Source organism: Theropithecus gelada, chromosome 11 (assembly GCF_003255815.1).
Source record: "Theropithecus gelada isolate Dixy chromosome 11, Tgel_1.0, whole genome shotgun sequence".
NCBI lineage: Eukaryota > Metazoa > Chordata > Mammalia > Primates > Cercopithecidae > Theropithecus > Theropithecus gelada.
The window spans coordinates 69034245-69054305 of record NC_037679.1 but is presented as its reverse complement, the minus strand read 5'-3'; the positions used below and the strand labels follow the sequence as shown (position 1 = coordinate 69054305).

At 44.9% G+C, this 20061-nt stretch overlaps 2 protein-coding genes across 12 annotated transcripts in view; one reads left to right on the top strand and one right to left on the bottom strand.

Moving 5' to 3' along the window:
- The window catches only part of ANKRD13A (ankyrin repeat domain 13A), a 41800-nt gene extending 30229 nt beyond the window's left edge, over nucleotides 1-11571 (bottom strand). The window contains exon 1 of one of the 2 annotated variants that reach the window (XM_025401655.1): nucleotides 11179-11571. In XM_025401655.1, coding sequence (XP_025257440.1) covers nucleotides 11179-11274 — 96 coding nt within the window. In that variant the 5' untranslated portion in view covers nucleotides 11275-11571. The remainder of the gene's footprint in view (nucleotides 1-11178) is intronic. The other variant, XM_025401656.1, reaches the window with a different exon arrangement.
- A 3309-nt stretch (nucleotides 11572-14880) lies between these two features.
- Nucleotides 14881-20061, top strand: part of GIT2 (GIT ArfGAP 2) — a 64407-nt gene continuing 59226 nt past the window's right edge. For 9 of the 10 annotated variants that reach the window (XM_025401360.1, XM_025401362.1, XM_025401363.1 and 6 more), the window contains exons 1-2: nucleotides 14881-15093; nucleotides 19537-19670. In XM_025401360.1, the coding sequence (XP_025257145.1) occupies nucleotides 15042-15093; nucleotides 19537-19670 (186 nt within the window). In that variant the 5' untranslated portion in view covers nucleotides 14881-15041. The remainder of the gene's footprint in view (nucleotides 15094-19536; nucleotides 19671-20061) is intronic. The other variant, XM_025401364.1, reaches the window with a different exon arrangement.

Genomic DNA, 20061 nt, shown 5'->3' with positions numbered 1-20061 from the left:
CGTCATGGCTATTATAGTGAAGATAACTCTTACTGAGGAATAAGAAACAGGTTGAAGACATCTGCTAGCTGAATATAAGTCCTCCTGGACCAATCCCAGGCCTCAGTGTTCCCCCAGTGCTAAAATACCTTCCTGTCTCCTGGAGCCCAGTCCACATACCTCCCATGATTCCCTGACTCTTCCCAAGGTTATGACTTGTCCATCGCACCAAAGAGATGGAGAATTCCAAAGGGTAGCGTCCAAGTCATATTAATGTCTTCTAGATTCTCTTACTCTAGTCTCTAACTTGCATTAAATATTTTCTTAAAAGTAACAAGATGATGAACTTATGAACTATGAATTCAGTTGAAGTTTAGCAGGAAAGAAATAATTAGCGAACTCATTATCTTCCTACACATCTATTACATAAACTAAGTATTTTCTTACCTAACAAATTCAATCGAAATGGAAGGTGCTAGGTTTAGCACACTACCTGCCACAGGGGAGGTGCGTAAAAATGTTTATCATGGGAAAAGGGAAACTACTTACTACAATTCACACCCCAGAGCAAAACTAAAAGCACAGAGTAAGGATTAACACTCAAACTCAGCCAGGCGCGGTGGCTCACGCCTGTAATCCCAGCACTTTGGGAGGCCGAGGCAGGTGGATCATCTGAGTCAGGAGTTCAAGACCAACCTGACCAACATGGTGAAACCCTATCTCTACTACAAATACAAAAATTAGCCAGGCAAGGTGGTGAGCACCTATATTGTCCCAGCTACTCGGGAGGCTGAGGCAGGAGAATCGCTTGAACCCGGGAGGCAGAGGTTGCAGTGAGCCGAGATCACACCACTGCACTCCAGCCTGGGTGACAGAGCGAGACTCCCGTCTCAAAAACAAAACAAAACAACAACAACAAACAAAAAACACTCAAACTCCTAGGCAACAGTTAGAGATGACGCACAAAATAAAAGCCAAATACATTACAATGTTAACTTTTTTTCTAGTTGGGACATAGAGGAGCACCTATGGATAAGACAGAGCAGCACACTTTTATTGGATAATTGTAACTCTTCAGACCTTCTGCACCTCTCTCATCTGAAGTAAGAGGCAGTGGAAAAAAAAAATGCTGTAATTGTATTATGGTGACAGTGTGATTTTAAAACAATAAGTGAATAAAGAGTAGAGGGGGAATGAGTAAAATAGAGAAGAGAAAACAATAGAGAAAATCAACAAAACCAAAAGTTGGTTCTTGCAGAATGTCAGCAACACTGACGAACATTTAGTTAGATAGACCAGGGAAAAACGAGAGAAGACTTAAGTTACTAAAATCAGGAATTAAAGATGGAATATTATTAGCAACTCTACAGAAATAAAAGGGATTATAAAAGAAAACTATGGGCCGGGAGCGTTGGCTCATGCCTGTAATCCCAATACTTTGGGAGGCCAAGACAGGTGGATCACTAGAGGTCGGGAGTTCGAGACCAGCCTGACCAACATGGAGAAACCCCATCTCTACTAAAAATACAAAATTAGCTGGGCGTGGTGGTGCATGCCTGTAGCCCCAGCTACTCGGGAGGCTGAGGCACGAGAATTACTTGAACCCAGGAGGCGGATGTTGAGGCGAGCCGAGATTGTGCCATTGCACTCCAGCCTGGGCAACAAGAGTGAAACTTCATCTCAAAAAAAAAATAAATAAAAGAAGACTATGAACAACTGTATGCCAACAAATTAGACAACTTAGATGAACAAGATAAATCCCTACAGAAATGCAAACTAGCAAAACTGACTCAAAAAGAAACCGAAAATCTGAATAAGTTTATAACAAGAAATTGAATTAGTAATTTTAAAACTGCCCACCAAAAAAATGCAGGCCCAGATGGTTTTTTTGTTCTGTTTTGTTTGAGATTGAGTCTCGCTCTGTCGCCCAGGCTGGAGTATAGTGGCACAATCTCAGCTCACTACAACCTCCACCTCCCAGGTTCAAGTGATTTCTTGTGCCTCAGCCTCCTGAGTAGCTGGGATTATAGGTGCCCACCACCACACCTGGCTAATTTATGTACTTTTGGTAAAACTGGGGTTTTGCCATGTTGGCCAGGCTGGTCTTGAACTCCTAACCTCATATGATCTGCCCACCTCAGCCTCCCAAAGTGCTGGGATTACAGGTATGAGCCACCATGTCTGGCCTTCACTGGTGAATTCTATGAAACATCTAAAGAAGAATTAATACCAATGTCTCACAAACTCTTTCAACAAATAGATGAAGAAGGAAAACTTTCCAATTCATTTTATGAACCCACTATTATCCTGATGACAAATGCTTCATAAGAAAAGAAAACCACACACTAATATCTCTTATGATGTAGATGCAAAAATCCTCAACAATATACTGGCAAACTAAATTCAGCAACATATAAAAAGGGTATTTTATACTATGACCAACTGAGACTATCCTACAAATAGAAGAATGGTATAACTTTAGATAGTCAATTAACGTATCACACCATATCACGGGATAAAACAAAAATACACGATCATCTCAACAGCTGCAGCAAAAACATCTGACAAAACTCCAACATCCCTTCATGATTAAAAGAAAAAAAAACAAACTCTCAACAAACTAGGAATAAAAGGAAACTTCCTCAAAGAGCATCTCTAAACAACCCACAACTAACATCATAGTTAATGGCGAAAGACTGGATGCTTCCCCTCTAAGATGAGGAACAAGATGAGGATGTCCTCTTTCACCACATCTATTCAACGTTGTACTAGAGATTCTAACCACGGCAACTGGGCAAGACAAAGAAATAAAAAGCATCCAGAATGGAAAGGAAGATGACATGATCTTGTGCATAAAATCATAAGGAATCTACCAAAAAACTATTAGAACTATTAAATGAGTTCAGCAAGGTTGCAGGACACAAGATCAATAACTAATCAATTATATTTCTATATACTTGTAATGAGCAACTCAAAATGAAATTAAGAAAACAATTCCATCTATAATAGCATCAAAAAAATAAAACATTTAGGAATAAATATAACAAAATAAATATAAAGCTTACATACTCTTAAAATCATAAAACATTGTTTAAAAAAATTTAAAGAAGACCTGGCCAGGTGTGGTGGCTCACGCCTATAATCCCAGCACTTGGGAGGCTGAGGAGGGCAGATCACCTGAGGTTGGGAGTTTGAGACCAGTCTGACCAATATGTAGTCTACTAAAACTACAAAATTAGCAGGGCATGGTGGCGCATGCCTGTAATTCCAGCTACTTGGGAGGCTGAGGCAGGAGAATCGCTTGAACCTGGGAAGTGGAGGTTGCAGTGAGCCAAGATTTCACCACTGCATTTCAGCCTGGGCAACAACAGTGAAAACTCCATCTTAAAAAAAAAACAAAAAACAAAAAAAAAACCCCATAAAATTAAAGAAGACCTAAGTAAATTGAAAAACATCCTCATGCTCATGGTTTAAAAGACAGTATTGTTAAAATGACAAAACTCTCCAAACTGAGGTATAGATTCAATTCAACTCTTATCAAAATCTCAGCTGGCTTTTTGCAGACATTGACAAGCTGATCTTAGAATTCATATGGAAATGCAAGAAACCTAGAATGGCCACCTTGAAGAGAGAGGTCTGAGGACTCACATTTCACGTTTGCCAATTTCAAAACGTACTACACAAAGCTACAGCAATCAAGACAATGTGGTACTGGCATAAGGACAGACATACAGGTCAATGGAATACAATTTAGAGTCCAGAAATAAACCCACACATTTATGGTCATTTATTTTCAACGAGGGTGCCAAAATAATTCATTGGGAAAGAACTGTCCTTTCAACAAGTGCCGCTTGAACAACTGAATATCTACATGCAAAAAACCAAAATTTTGGCTGGGCTCAATGGCTCACGGCCGTAATCCCAGCACTTTGGGAGGCTGAGGCGGGAGGATCACCTGAGGTAGGGAGTTTGAGATCAGCCTGATCAACATGGAGAAACTCCGTCTCTACTAAAAATACAAAATTAGCAGGGCGTGATGGTGCATGCCTGTAATTCCAGCTACTCAGGAGGCTGAGGCAGGAGAATTGCTTGAATCTGGGAGGCGGAGGTTGTGGTGACCCGAGATCACACCATTGCACTCCAGCCTGGGCAACAAGAGTGAAATTCCATCTCAAAAAAAAAAAAAAAAAAAAAAAAAGGACAACCTATGGAATGGGAGAAAATATTTGCAAATCACATACTGATAAAGGCCTACTATCCAGAATATACAAAGAACCTTTACAACTCAACAAATCAAATAACTCAGTTTTTAAATGGGCAAAGGATTTGAGTAGACATTTCTCCAAGGAAGATACACAAATTGCCAATAAGCACACGAAAAGATGCTCAACATCAGTAATCATAAGATAAATGCAAATCAAAACCACAATGAGATGCCACTTCACACCCACTAGGATGGGTACAAACAAAACAACAGGTAATACCAAGTGTTGCCAAGGATGTGAAGAAACTGGAACCCTCATACACTGTTGGTGGAAATGTAAAACAGTGCAGCCACTTTGATAAATTGTTGGCAGTTCCTCAAAAAGTTAAACGTAGAGTAACTACATGACCCAGGAATTCCTCTCCAAGGTATATACCCAAGATAAATGAAAACATATACCCATACAAAAACTTATACATGGGGCTGGGTATGGTGGCTCACACCTGTAATCCCAGCACTTTGGGAGGCTAAGGTGGGCTGATCACTTGAGGTCAGGAGTTCAAGACCAGCCTGGCCAACATGGTGAAACCCCATCTCTACTAAAAATTAAAAAATGAGCCAGGCATGGTGGTGCGCATCTGTAATCCCAGCTGCTAGGGAGGCTGAGACAAGAGAATCACTTAAACCCAGGGGGCAGAGGTTACAGTGAGCTGAGATCGTGCCACTGCACTCCAGCCTGGGCAACCAAGCAAGACTGTCTCAAAAAAAAGAAACCCACAAAAACATATACACAAATACACCCAGCAGCATTATTCATAATAGCCAAAAAGTGGGGACAACCCAAATGTCAATCAACTGACAAATGGAGAAACATTTTTGTCTAACAAAACATAGTACATCCATGCAATGGGATATACTCAGTGATAAAAAGGAATTAAGTACCTGAAACATGCTACAACGTAGATGAACCTCAAAACATTATGCTAAGTGAAAGAAAAAACAAAAGGCCACATACGATTCTATTTATATAAAATGTCCAGAATAGGCAAATCTAGAGACAAGAAGTAGGTTAGCAGATTGCCTGGTGCTGGAGGGGTTGGGGAGAAATGAGGAGTGACCGTTACAGGTATGGGGTTTCTTTTTCGGGTGAGGAAAATGTTACAGGCTGGGTACAGTGGCTAACACCTGTAATCTCAGCACTTTGGCAGGCCAAGGCGGGAGGACTGCTTGAGCCCAGGAGTTTGAGGCCAGTCTGGGCAACACAGGGACACATTTTCTCCACAAAAAAATCTTTAAAAATTAGCCAAATGTGGTAGCGCTGGCTTGTAGTCCTAGCTATTTGGGAGGCTGAGGTGGAGCGCTTAAGCCCAGAAGGTCAAGGTTACAGTGAGCTGTGATCGTGCCAACCTAGGAAAGAGAGTGAGACCCTGTCTCAAAAACAACACCAAAAAAAAAAAAAGAAAAGAAAAGAAAAACAAAAATTCTGAAATTTGACAGTAGTGATAGTTGTACAACTCAGCAAATATACTAAAAACCATTGAATAACCTTTAAATGTAGATTATATAAGTGAACTATAATATCTCAATAAAAATGTTTTGAAAATCAATGTGTATGTTTATATATAATACATAAAATGAAATCTCTCATGTACTGTTTGACAAGTTGCTTAATTCCTCCTGAGCTTCAGTGTGCTCGCTTGTAAAACTGAACAATAAAAAAACACCTACCTTACAGTTCTTACAAGGGGAAAGGCCTTAACTTAGCACAGTGCTTGACACCACAGTAAGCGCTGAGAAGAGTTATCTGTTATTATCATACGCCCACACTATGTAGTTTCATATAGCTGTCACTTTCTTCCTAAAAGGGATTTGCTCAAATTGCATTACAGTTATTAGTGGGGCTTAGAATCTTCAACTAATAATATGAGTTCAGAGAACAAGGACTTTCAGAATTTAGCTGGAATTCACTTTTTTTTTTTTTTTTTTTGAGACAGTTTCCCTCTTGTTGCCCAGGCTGCAGTGCAATGGCCCAATCTCAGCTCACGGCAACCTCCGCCTCCCAGGTTCAAGCAATTCTCCTGCCTCAGCCTCCCTAGTAGCTGGGATTACAGGCATGTACCACGCTCGGCTAATTTTGTATTTTTAGTAGAGACGGGGTTTCTCCATGTTGAGGCTGGTCTCGAACTCCCAACCTCAGGTGATCCACCCGCCTCAGCCTCCCAAAGTGCTGGGATCACAGGCGTGAGCCACTGCGCCCAGCTGGAATTCACTTTTGAATTGAAACTGATCATTTAGGTTTTTAAGTTTCTTTAGCCATGAGCTATACCCAAATAAAAATACCCATCCCCCTTTAGGAGTTTCCTTCCTATTTGCTCATTTCAGCCCATCCACTTTTCTTGCTCAAAAGCAAGAAAATTTTTTTTTTTTTTGAGACAGAGTCTCACACTGTCACCAGGGCTGGAGTGCAACGGCGCAATTTTGGCTCACTGCAACCTTTGCCTCCTGGGTTCAATCGATTCTCCTGCCTCAGTCTCCCAAGTAGCTGGGATTACAGGCACCCGCCACCATGCCTGGCTATTTTTCTGTATTTTTAGCAAAGATGGGGTTTCACTATGTTGGCCAGGCTAGTCTTGAACTCTTGACCTCGTGATCCACCTGCCTTGGCCTCCCAAAATACTGGGAGTACAGGCGTGAGCCACTATGCCTAGCCAAAAAAAAAATTTTTTTTTAAGGAGACGGAGTCTTACTATGTTGGCCAGGCTGGTCTTGAACTCCTGTCCTCAAGCACTGCCTCATCTCAGCCTCCTCAATCAAGCCTTCTTTACTATCTTTCCATCCTCCTGCTGAGCTCTGAGGCCAGGCTGCAGAACCAGACAACCGGGCGCCCCTTCCAGCTTCCCCACTAGCCTCAGGTGAATTATCAGATCCCCTGTGCCTTGGTACCTGGCATGCAGGAAGCACTTCATAAACTCACTGTTACCTTTAGGGGGCCTCCAGCAAGAGGCTGCTGGCTAGTCCTCCTTTCAACAGTCAACCGCCCTCACTCCTCTTCACTCTCAGACCATCTTGGTCCTCTGTGGGGCCTCCACCCTGAGTCAGTGGGAACAGGAATCTTGAGGCCAGTTTCCTAAGGTGAGCCTGAGCCCCTGATGACCAAGGGGGCACATGCGGAGAGCAGGCTCTAGGCTCTTCATCTTGGATGCCTAGTCCATGGCTCAGTGACGTGAATCTGTGCCCAGGGGCCTCACCTGGCCTGCTCCGGAGTGGGAACCCCAGGAACGTCCTCCTCTTACCTAGGTGCTGTGCTTTTCACCTGCTGGCTTCCTAACAGGGAGCCTGGCTCTAGAGTCAGGCATCATCTGCCACCCTCCACCTCACACAACCCAGGTTTTCCAAGCCTGTCTAAGGTACACTGACTCACCTTTGTATCTGTCCCCTTCAGTGTTCATGTCTCAGCATCAGTAAGAGGGCCAAAGAAGTTTAACATTTGCTAAGTGGCAAATGACATAAGCAGAACACAGATAGTTTCAACTTCAGCAACCAAGTTCAAGGCCCCACTGAATATTAATGAGCTGATGGGTTAAGAGGCACTTTATTAAATGCCTCTGCTGATCAAACGAAGGCCTGAAATAATCTCGTAGTTGGCAGAGTTACACAACTGCCCGCTATTAGTGAGACAGTGGGATTGGGGCTGGCTCACACACACTCAGAAACATGTGCTTATCCTCTTCATCTGGATAAACTTGATTCTTTCTTGTGTTGCTGTTCCTGGAACAGGAACAAAAAACCTGGAAAAAAATCCTTACAGCTATCGGTGTACATGGCAGCAGAAACTCACCAGCAAACAAAACATTAAGGGAAACAGCCACTTTATTGCTGCGGTGATAAGAATTTTTTGTTTTTTGAGTCGGAGTCTCGCTCTGTCTCCCAGCCTGGAGTGCAGTGGCACCATCTTGGCTCACTGCAACCTCGGCCTCCTGGGTTCAAGTGATTCTCCTGCCTCAGCCTCCTGAGTAGCTGGGATTACAGACGCATGCCACCACACCTGGCTATTTTTGTTTTTTTTTGAGACGGAGTCTCACTCTGTCGCCCAGGCTGGAGTGCAGTGGCTGGATCTCAGCTCACTGCAAGCTCCGCCTCCCAGGTTTATGCAATTCTCCTGCATCAGCCTCCCGAGTAGCTGGGACTACAGGCGCCTACCACCTCGCCCCGCTAGTTTTTTGTATCTTTTAGTCGAGACAGGGTTTCACCGTGTTAGCCAGGATGGTCTCGATCTCCTGACCTCGTGATCCGCCCGTCTCGGCCTCCCAAAGTGCTGGGATTACAGGCTTGAGCCACCGCGCCTGGCCTAGTTTTGTATTTTTAGTAGAGACGGGGTTTCTCTATGTTGGTCAGGCTGGTCTCGAACTCCTGACCTCAGGTGATCCACCCACCTCAGCCTCCCAAAGTGCTAGGATTCCAGGCGTGAGTCACCGCACCTGGCCTTAAGAATTTTTTGTTTTTAATTATGCAATCAATACATCTTCCTTGTAGAAAAACTGGAATATAGAGAAAAGAAGCTTAATCCCCAGGTTTACAAATGATGATTACAATAGCAGCAGCTACTGGTAAATATTGTTTCCAATTACCATATGCCTGCACTTTCAGGTCCATTATCTTCCTTATTTATTCTCCATAATCTTGAAATAAAGTCATTTTTACTGAAAGAAGTATAGTAGGGGTTAAGAATACAGGATTTGGGCAGGGCACAGTGGCTCACACCTGGAATCCCAGCACTTTGGGAAGTTGAGGCAGGCGGATCACTTGAGTTCAGGAGTTCAAGACCAGTCTGGGCACCAAAAGAAGCAGATGCCTAAAAACCAAAATTGGTCATTTTTAAAGTGTCCCAGCTGAGTCTTAGAGTTTTTACCTCTGTACCATGTCTAGTAATAGAAAAGGAATTAAATTATCAGTATACTAAAATGCCTAATGGTGAATCATTTAGTCTGAGGGCATATGTCATATTTCCTTAACTCTTAAATAGTTGCCCTGTCACCTAATTAAGAACGATGACTCTCACAAAAGTTTATCGTATCTAGAATTCTTTTTAAATGAAAAATGTCCAGGCACAGTAGCTCATGCCTGTAATCCCAGCACTTTGGGAGGTAGAGGCAGGCGGACTGCTTGAGGCCAGGGGTTGAAACCAGCATGGCCAACATGATGAAATACCATCTCCACTAAAAATACAAAAATTAGCCTGTAATCCCAGCTACTAAGGAGGCTGAGGCAGGAGAATCGCTGGAACCTGGGAGGCGAAGGCTACAGTGAGCTGAGATTACGCCACTGCACTCCAGTCTGTATGACAGATCGAGACTCCATCTCAAAAAGAAAAGAAAAAAAAAGAAAGAGAAGAAAAGAGGGTAATTTTGGACTCTTGGTGGGGGCTCAACCACCTTAAATATGGCAGGTTGCAAGCACACAGCTTGCAGTACCCATTCATCAAATGGAGTAATGCTAAACTGTCTCAATTTTTGTCAACCGTAAGACAACCAATGCTCCTCTTCCTCTACAATTTCTTGAAAATTATAGCACCAATTTCGAGTCATTCAAAAACCAGGTCTGTAAGACACTGGATAAAATGTATGAAGCCAACAAGAACAACCATACTAGATTTCAGAGATAATCACAAATCCTCATCCTAACTGTTAAGTTTGTTAGCTTGAAACTTCAGGGCACCAATACCTCCCAGAATTGTTGGGATACTTTAAAAGCAGTTTCTCGGCTGGGCGTGGTGGCTCACGCCTGTAATCCCAGCACTTTGGGAGGCTGAGGCAGGCGGATCACCTGAGGTCGGGAGTTCGAGACCAGCCTGACCAACATGGAGAAACCCTGTCTCTACTAAAAATACAAAATTAGTTGGGTGTCGTGGCGCATTCCTGTAATCTCAGCTACTTGGGAGGCTGAGGCAGGAGAATTGCCTGAACCCAGGAGGCGGAGGTTGCAGTGAGCGGAGATCGGGCCATTGCACTCCATCTTGGGCAATGGGGGGGGGGGGGGGGGGAGCAGAGTTTCTCAACCAAGACGCTATTGGATTTGGGGGCTGGATAAGTCTTAGTTGCGGGGGGCTGTCTTGTCCGTTGCAGGATGTTGAGCAGCATAACTGGCCTCTACCCACTACTAGTAGCACCCACTCCCCACTTGCAACAACCAAAAATGTCCCATACATTGCCAAATGTCCCCAGGGGTTCGGGGGTGCAAAATCACCTCCAACTGAGAGTACTACTGCTTTAAAGAGACGGCAATAATGAAAACATTAAAGCATCAAAGCACTTTAGAACAGGAAGGGATTTTAAGGAGCCTGAGAACCAGTGATTCTCAAACTTTGCTAGCGATCAGCCTCCCTGGGGAGTATGTTAAAATGCGGCACCTGGACCTCACCCCAGACCTATCAATAGAGTCAAGTGTTGGGTTTTGCCCCAGCACCAACATCCTCATTCTACAGCTAAGTTAACGTCAGCCAGAGAGGGAAAATGCCTTGCCCAAGGTCACAGTGCGCGTTAGAACCTGGACTCCAAAACCAACCAAGCCCTTCCTTACAACAAGGAGGGTGTGCTATTCTTACGTCTTTGAGGCAGTAGAACCTAAAAATGGTTAAGACGGTGCATTCCGGAGCCAGCCGGCCCGAGTTAAAATCCCGACTTGGCATTTATCAGCGGGGCGGCCTCGCACAAGGCACGTAGCCTCTGAGGACTTCAGTTTCCTTCTCTGTCCAGTGGAAAAGTAACAGTACCTACCCGCCAGCGTTATTGGAAAGGTGAAGAGACAAGATATTAAAAAGCCCGTGGCACAGTAAGCACTCGATACGTGTCCTATTATTAGGACTGTCCCACACCTGCAAAGTGGAAGGGGTCTGGGGATCCCGGGGACAGAGGGCTGGAAATGGGCTCAGGGAGGCGAAACGACCCCCGATTCCCCGAAGTCCCCATCAGGAGTCGGACCCCCGCCCCGCCCCTCACCTGGCCCTGCAACTCCTTCTCGAGCTGCCGGTAGTCGTTTTTCCACACTAGGAGGTGCAGGGGGTAGTGGTCGCTGGCGTCGCAGGCCGAGGACATGGCGAGGAGGCCGTAACCGGGTTCTCGCCGCCCGCCAGCCCCAAGTCTCGGCCCTGGCGGGGTCTCCCGCGCCCGCCCGCCTGCCCTGAGGCCGGCCAGCAAGCGAGCGAAGGGCGCGTTATGCTGCCGGCCGGCTGAGCCGGTCGGGTGCGGGGCGCGCGGGAGGTCAGGGGTCGCGGGCCGGCTCAGTGACCAGGTCGGCCGCGCCCACCCTGCGCCCCGCGGCGTTCCCGCCCGCGCTGACAGCTCGCGGACCGACTTCTGCGGACCTAACTGCCCCAAACAGGGAAGTGCGGAGAGCGAACCACCGCATGCCGCGGCGGGGGTAGGCGACCTCGGGCACCGGGTCCGAGGTCCGCGCCATTGCACCCACCTCCAGCTCACACCGAGAAACCCAGTGCAGAGCACAGAGCAGAGCTGCGGCTCGTTCTTTTGGCCAAAGATCTCCACACGGAAAGTTCCGTCTACCTGTCTCCAGCTTCTTTCCCCCTGCTCCAGCGACCCCATGTGGTTCGGTCCACAACTGGGCCTCTTCCATTGGCTCTACAGTCAGGGGGTGACAACTGAGCCCCAGACCAAACCATTCCAGCTGCCGACACCCTTGCAGCCTTTTTGGAGCAGGGCCGATGCTTCCACGATGGGTCAAAAGCCATTTTGGAAGTGGGCAACACCGGATAATTTTTGAAGGAGGAACTCTAAACCCTGGCGAAGTGGCTTCAAATACAGTATTTGCATAAAAGGGGATATTTCTACTTCATGATTTCTCAACCTCGGCACATATTGAACTGGGCAGTTTTTGTGTGGGGTTGTCCGGTCCTTTGTAGGATGCTGAGCGGTTTCCCTGGTCTTTCTCCCCACTCAATGCCAGTAGCACTCCCCAAAACATGTCTCTCCAGATATTGCCAAATGTCGCCTCGGGGAGAAAAATCGTCCTCAGTTGAAAACCGCTTCTATTTGAACTCCGAACCAGGTTATGATTCAATGGCTACCTATGGTGGTGATTTAGTCCGTGTATGAGTGTAATTTTTAAGCTAGCTTTTTGGATTTGAGGTTATGGCTGAAAGGATTGATAAATAATACACATATTTGACCACAGTCTGCGAATGTGAAGTTTATTCTTTGTGTTTCAGGCACTATGCCTCCTTGACTCAATGAAGAACCAAAACAACTTACAGCTAGCTACTCATGGACTTGAACTTTCTGCTGCTGCTTCAGCTCAGCTGTCTACAACTAGACCACATAGCAGGGTGAAGCTATTTAATGCAGTGTGAAAACATTCCCTCTGCCCTCTGAGCATATGCACATCCAGCTCTTCAGATGCCTGCAACACAGCTGTTCAAGAATCCCAACCTAATCCATTCTCCACAGATGTGGAGCCCAGATTTGTGAGTTGTTAAACCAAAACAGGATGCAGGAGCACCAGGATGGCACCCGGAGACTCTAACCGAGGAATGCGTGGGAATTCTGTGATTATTCCTACATCACACATTCATCACACTGTAGAGATGAACTCCAGACCAGTGCTTTGAGGCCTCTTCCAGCACTTCTCATTCTTTCAGATGCCTTTTGCAACTTAATGTTCTTCTTCTTCATCTTCCCATGTTTTTTGAAAATCTCCCTATCTCATTAATCAGAAAACCCCACAATGACAGGAACCACATCGTTTTGCTTACCAGAGTATCTAAAACCAAAATAGTACCTGGCTCACAACAGGCATTCAATATTTGCGGAATGGAGATCATAGTTGTGTTTATATGTAAGACAGACAATAAGTAATCATTGGTATTAGGGCCACATCTCCTTTCTCCTTCACACTGATTCACCTCATTTCATTGTGTTTATCTCACACTTTTCTGTAAATTATCCCAGGTTAGCTATTCTTAGTCTCAAATTCCACGCATATGAAGAAAAACAGTAATTAGAAAATAATAGCAATATCCATAATTATGGGAGCTACTATTTACTGAGGGGTTACTATCCAGCAGGTATATCACATTTTTCCCATAATTTATTCCATCTGTCCTTAGCAAAAATGAATGTTTAACTTTGCTGGTCACATACAAGTTTTGTTGCATATTCTTCTTCCTCTTTTTCTTTCTTTCCCTCTCTCTCTTCTCCTTCATTTTCATCTGGCAACCCTTTAAAAATGTAAAAATCATTCTTAAGTAGCAAGCCATACAAAAACAAATCATGGACTAGAAGTAAACAATGCGTTATCTTAATTTTGAAGATGAGATTAAAACTGAAGCCTAAATAAGGAATCATCTAATATATTCTTTTTTGTTATTTTTGTTGTCATTGTTGAGTTGTTTTTGAGACAGTCTCACTCTGTCGTCCAGGCTGGAGTGCGGTGACGTGATCTCTGCTCACTGCAACCTCCACCTCCCAGGCTCAAGCGATTCTCACGCCTCAGCCTCCTGAGTATCTGAGATTACAGGCATGCGCCACCACGCCCGGCCAATCTTTTTTTTTTGTTTTTGTTTTTTTTTTTGAGACAGAATGGAGTGCAATGGCATCATCTCGGCTCACTGCAACCTCCACCCCCTGGGTTCAAGCTCCTGCCTCCGCCTCCCAAGTAGCTGGGATTACAGGCACCTGCCACTGTGCCTGGCTAATTTTTGTATTTTTAGTAGAGACGGGGTTTCACCATCTCGGCCAGGCAGGTCTTGAACTTCTGACCTCGTGATCCACCCGCCTCGGCCTCAGAAAGTGCTGGGATTACAGGCGTTTGAGTCACCGTGCCCGGCCAATTTTTGTATTTTTAGTAGAGATGGGGTTTCACTATGTTGCCCAGGCTGGTCTCCAACTCCTGCCTCAAGTGATCCGCCTGCCTCAGCCTTCCAAAGTGTTGAGATTACAAGAGTGAGCCACCGCGCCCAGCCTGGAATCACATAATATACTCTTATTTTACTTTATCTACCTCAGTAAAATGCAAGCTTCATAAGGACTAGAAATTCAGTCTTTGCTCACTGCTGTTTCTCCAGTGGCTGGGACATAGTATAAAACATGGTAAGTACTCGATAAATATTTGTGTTTTTTTTTTTTTTTTTGAGGCGGAGTCTCGCTCTGTCGCCCAGGCTGGAGTGCAGTGGCCGGATCTCGGCTCACTGCAAGCTCCGCCTCCCGGATTTACGCCATTCTCCTGCCTCAGCCTCCTGAGTAGCTGGGACTACAGGCGCCCGCCACCTCGCCCGACTAGTTTTTTGTATTTTTTAGTAGAGACGGGGTTTCACCGTGTTAGCCAGGATGGTCTCGATCTCCTGACCTCGTGATCCGCCCGTCTCGGCCTCCCAAAGTGCTGGGATTACAGGCTTGAGCCACCGCGCCAGGCCGATAAATATTTGTTGAATAAAGGAATGAATCAATGAACTTGACCATTGATTGCCTCAGGAAGGTTGTGGCTGCAGGGTTCTCATCACAAGATATTGCTGCTTCCCCTGGTATTAATCAGTTGGGACGAGGGGAATCTCTGCCAGAGAGGGAGACCCAAATTCAATATTTAAAGGTAGGACAGATGATGCTCCAGCAATCTCCTGCCCTCACTCAAGATGGCGACAAGGCAGCGTGCCCTTTCCGGTCACATGACCTGACACTCGCAGAAGGGCGCCTCCCCGCGCTTGCGTGCTATGCCAAGGCTGCAAGGCACTGAGGGGAGAGGCGCCGCCGTCAGCGCCGCTGCCGCTGGGACCCGTTAGAGCGGAAGCGCCGCCGCCGCCGCCTTTGCTGTCCCCGGGCCTCTAGTTCCCGGCAGGTGGGAGGCGGGAGCCATGTCGAAACGGCTCCGGAGCAGCGAGGTGTGCGCTGACTGCAGCGGGCCGGGTGAGTCGCACCGGCCGGGCCCGCTTCCCTCTGCTTTCCTGGCACGGACCCCTACCCCGGGGCCGCCCACTCAGGTCAGGCGGCATCCTGCGGTCAAGCGTCCGCAGCCCGCTACTAGGGTCTCAACGAAGAGGTCCCGGGGCGGCCTTGGGCCAGGACCTGTCCCGGGCCTGTCAGAGCCTGGCGGGCAGGGGGCCGCCGCCCTCCCAGTACCTCGCGGCCCTCCCTTTCCTCTCGTTCCCTCTAGTTCCCTCCCGTTCCCTCCGTCCCAGGCCAGCTGGGGAGGTGACGGGGGCCAGGGCTGCTCCCCCAACAGAAAGGGGCTTGGGCAATACACAGGAAAGCCAATTACAGAAGTAAAATGCGAGCGTCCTCCCGGCTGCAGCCTCCAGAGGCTGCAGGTGTCACCTCCCACTAGACCCTCTCTCCGCCTGGGTGCCCTGCCCGGGGAGGATGACACTCCCTGAGTCTCGCCAGAGGGTCCCCGTAGATGACTTCCCCGCTCCTGACATCCGACAGCTACTCGGTCGGGGAGAATTGCCAGTAGATCGGGGTCTTCCAGACACAACCAGCACTTAGGAGGCAGTGCGTGTCTCAAGTTTGAGGATCTGAATGGCCTGGGTTCAAACTAGATTTTGCTTCTGACCTTGGGCTGGTGACTTCACTTGGTCACTTGGCTTGATTTCCTCATTTTTTTCGATGAGGATAATCGGGAGTATCACGCTCAGTGGTGAGGATTCAATGAATACTCGTAGGATCATATCATCTAAGGCTTTTCTTTTTTGCGTTATGCTGTCTACAATAGAACACTTGCAGTCCCTTAAAGCTAGAATTGACTATCTAAATCATACGTTGATTACAACTGAAACAAACGCAAAATCACCAGCAATATGGGGCATTGAAACGCTAAACCATTCCTTCATAATGATGCATAACTGTTCATACATAATATTAACATTTAGAGATCAAGCGTGTCTCAGCAATTGCAACTGAATTGTCAGGTCTCTGGATAGATTATTACATGCTGTTTTAGGTGCTTGGATGTATTGGCTTTGAGTTAATTCGAAGGTAACATGGCTTTCTTGGCACAATAGTGTCCGATAAACAATCTTAATCAAATCATTGAACACCACTGGCTTTGCAACTGTTCTGATCTTCAGCTTGTCATTTGGAAGTGAAGACTGATTGTAAATAGAACTGTGATAACTCAAACCTCATGTGGTGGTTTTAATGGCTGGTACAGTGCAGGTGTTACCAGTTTCCTTTGAAGATAGGGAGGGGGTGTGGAGGAGTTTAAAAAGAAGCGTTTTCTAAACCAAGTTAGTGTGAGTTATACAGACTCAAACTCCATCGTTTTCTCTAAAAATGTTATTTGTTCCACTTCCTTATTTTCTTGCCTATTTTCAGTCGAACTTTCTGTGATGTGTTTGACTCACATGTGTCCAGCTTCTAACTTCCTCTTGGAATGCATATTGTTTTGCTTCTTGATGGGGTACGGGGCAAAGCAAAATTGTTCCTCCATTGCCATCCTAAATATACTTTTGCAGCATTTTGTGCATTTCAGAACATTTTCTCTTCCATTGTATCGCTTTAGTTGTTGTCTCATACGCCTGATCTGCAGAGACTTGAGTCACTTCCTTCCTGTTTTGAATATAAGTAGGCTACCTTGAAATATTCTGTGAAATTGAGCAGCCTGGAATTTGTGCTGCCTTTTCTGCAAAACCCTACTGAGAGAATTACCTGTAGGGTTAGGGACCCCTTTGAGATTCTGATGAATGCTAAGGCCTTCTCCCCTAAAATGCACGTGAACGAATTTACCTAAGATTTGTCTAGGGGAGTCACGGACATTTTTGAAGTTCATTTGTGGTGTCCCTGGAGCCCAGGCATAAAGCCTCCAGATGAACTTAAAGGGTTTTACCCAATCTCATTCATACAAACTTATTTTTATTTTACTATGTTATCATTCTAATATTCTTTCCATGGGATTCCGATCCAGGATGCTAAAGTGGTTAGTCGAATACTTGTCTTAATTAATATGTGTTAAATACTTGCTAAAAAAAGAATAGTGCAAATCCTCTGAATGATAAGTGAAAACCAAAGGTATGCTTCAAAACAGTCTTTTTTTTTTTTTGGCCATTAGTGACAGTACTATACCGCAGGAAGCAGTGTTGTTATGCATCTTTGTAGAGCTCCTTCATCTGGACATTTCCAATCTCTGCTTTTTAGGATGATATAGTAATAGTGACAGTTATAATAAATTGAATTATTTTGATTCTGTTTTATGCAAACATTTAACCATGATCACTTCTTAAATATTCTACTTTTTTTTGTGTTTGTTTGTTTTTTTAATGAATCTGGTTCGTTTCAAATACATCACACTCTGAGTTCAATTACTTGACAACTCCATGGAGATTTTCAATACAGTAGTATAGTGGTCACATGAAATGTTCAATGTTTTAAGTATTTCCCATCAAAAACTTTTTCCAGTGATCGTGAATTTCACATCTAGAAAATATCTGAATTACTGAGAAAATAATTTAGAAAAGATATAACAGCTAACGTTACTACTTTACTATGTGTGAGGTACCTCACTGATTCTCTATATCCTCACTATCCTGAGATATGTTATTATTCTCATTTGAGCCATGGTGAAAACTCTCAAAGAAGTAGCTTGTCTGAGATCACTGTGCAAGAAGTGGCAGAGTTGGGGTTCAAACCCTGACTTGCTTGTCTCTAGAGCCAACCCTCTTAACCACCATAGTCACTGGCTCCCAGGATTTGTCTTTGATTGAAAGCCCATAACTTTTCATTATGTGGTTTGAATGGGTTTGAATAAACTTAAAAAATGGTAAAGATGGTGTACATGCATTTTAGAGATTTTTGTGGACATTGAAGAATTTTTAAATGTAACCCTTTGACTAGGCAGCTTAAGTGGCACCTATTGTCACCCCATTGTGAGTCTGATGAAATGTAGGTCTTTCTTTGAGGTTTCAAAGTATTCAGTTTACTTACCCAGATCCATCCTGCTTGCCAAGTATGAAATTATCCCTTGTTTCCAAGGGCATCTAATGAAGCTCTATGATTTTAAAGGGAAGAAAGTATTATACACACACTAAAAATATTACTCATTTTTATTTTACATCTTTGCCTCTGTGAAGCTGCTGTTATTGCAACTTCTTTTTTTTTCAGATCAGTTGCAGGATTGGACTTGGTAGTTTATGTTAAACAAGTAATTGGCTGGGCACGGTGGCTCACACCTGTAATCCCAGCACTTTGGGAGGCCGAGACGAGTGGATCACCTGAGGTCAGGAGTTTGAGAGCAGCCTGGCCAACATGGTGAAACCTCGTCTGTACTAAAAATAACAAAAATTAGCTGAGCTGGTGGCACATGCGTGTAATTCCAGCTACTCGGGAGGCTGAGGCAGGAGAATCGTTTGAACCCTGGAGGCAGAAGTTGCAGTGAGCCGAGATTGCGCCACTGCACTCCATCCTACGGGACGGAGTGAGACTGTCTAAAAAAAAAAAAAAAAAAAAAAAAGAATTTGATGGACATCATAGAACATTTCCTAATGGAAGAGGCCAGGTTTCCCTGTTCTCAGAACCATAGCAGCTGAGTGATTTTATGATTCTGTAACTCGCAGCTTTCTGCTAAGCATATTGGCATCTTGATTCATAGCAGTGAATTAGGACAGCAGTCTTTACACCATTTACTGCAGAAAATGCTATCTGCATAATTCACTGTGAAAATTATATTATCTTGGCCGGGTGCAGTGGCTCACGCCTGTAATCTCAGCACTTTGGGAGGCCGAGGTGGGCAGATCACCTGATGTCAGGAGTTTGAGACCAACCTGACCAACACGATGAATCCCCGTCTCTGCTAAAAATACAAAAATTAGCCGGGCATGGTGGTGCATGCCTATAATCCCAGCTACTTGGGAGGCTGAGGCAGGAGAATCGCTTGAACCTGGGAGAGAGAGGTTGCAGTGAGCCAAGATTGTGGCACTGTACTCCAGCCTGGGTGACAGAGTGAGACTCCATCTAAAAAAAAAAAAAAAAAAAAATTGTATTATCTTGGTTTTTATGGAGATGGATCCAAAATCATTCATCAGTACCCTCTCAATTTGCTTTCTTAGCTTGAATGAAAGAGCATGCATCTGAAATGGTAGATCCACATTAGGGCTACAAACTGTGGCCCTGAACCAGAAAGAAGATAGCTGTTTACCTAAGGCTCCCACTGATGTTTTTAGTCTCAATTAGCATTGTACCTAATCAGCCAAGGTAGGTCATATCATCCGACAAGATAACCAGCTCGATGCGTTGATGAGCATACTAAAACAAAAATGTCTCATTTTTCTGACAAAGCAAACCTCAGTCATCTTTCGCCATCTGGCGGTATAGCAACCTGCTGGTATCCCTGCCACTGAGATTTCACTCTCTTTCCAGATCCTTCCTGGGCATCAGTAAATAGGGGAACGTTTATATGTGATGAGTGCTGCAGTGTCCATCGGAGTCTAGGGCGCCATATCTCCCAAGTGAGGCATCTGAAACACACACCATGGCCTCCAACATTGCTTCAGGTAAAAGATAAGAAGAATTCTCCTGATGGTAATTTACATTTGAGGGCTCATCGTGTTAACAACTAAAATTTCTCCTGGCGTACTTCTTCCATAAGACAAAACTGTTTCATAATTGAATAGAGATGGCATGCCCATCAATGCTACTTATAAATATTATCTGTATTGAATTCATCATTTAAGATTTTTCTTCCTATTTGACATAAATCTTGTCCAAACAGCTCAATTATAGGTACATAGATGGATAGTCATTAAAATGCCTTGGTAATGTTGCACTGTTTACTTTCTAGACTGTCACTAGAAAAAAAATTTTTTTTTTTTTTGAGACGGAGTCTCTGTCATCCAGGCTGGAGTGCAGTGGTGTGATCTCAGCTCACTGCAACCTCTGCCTCCA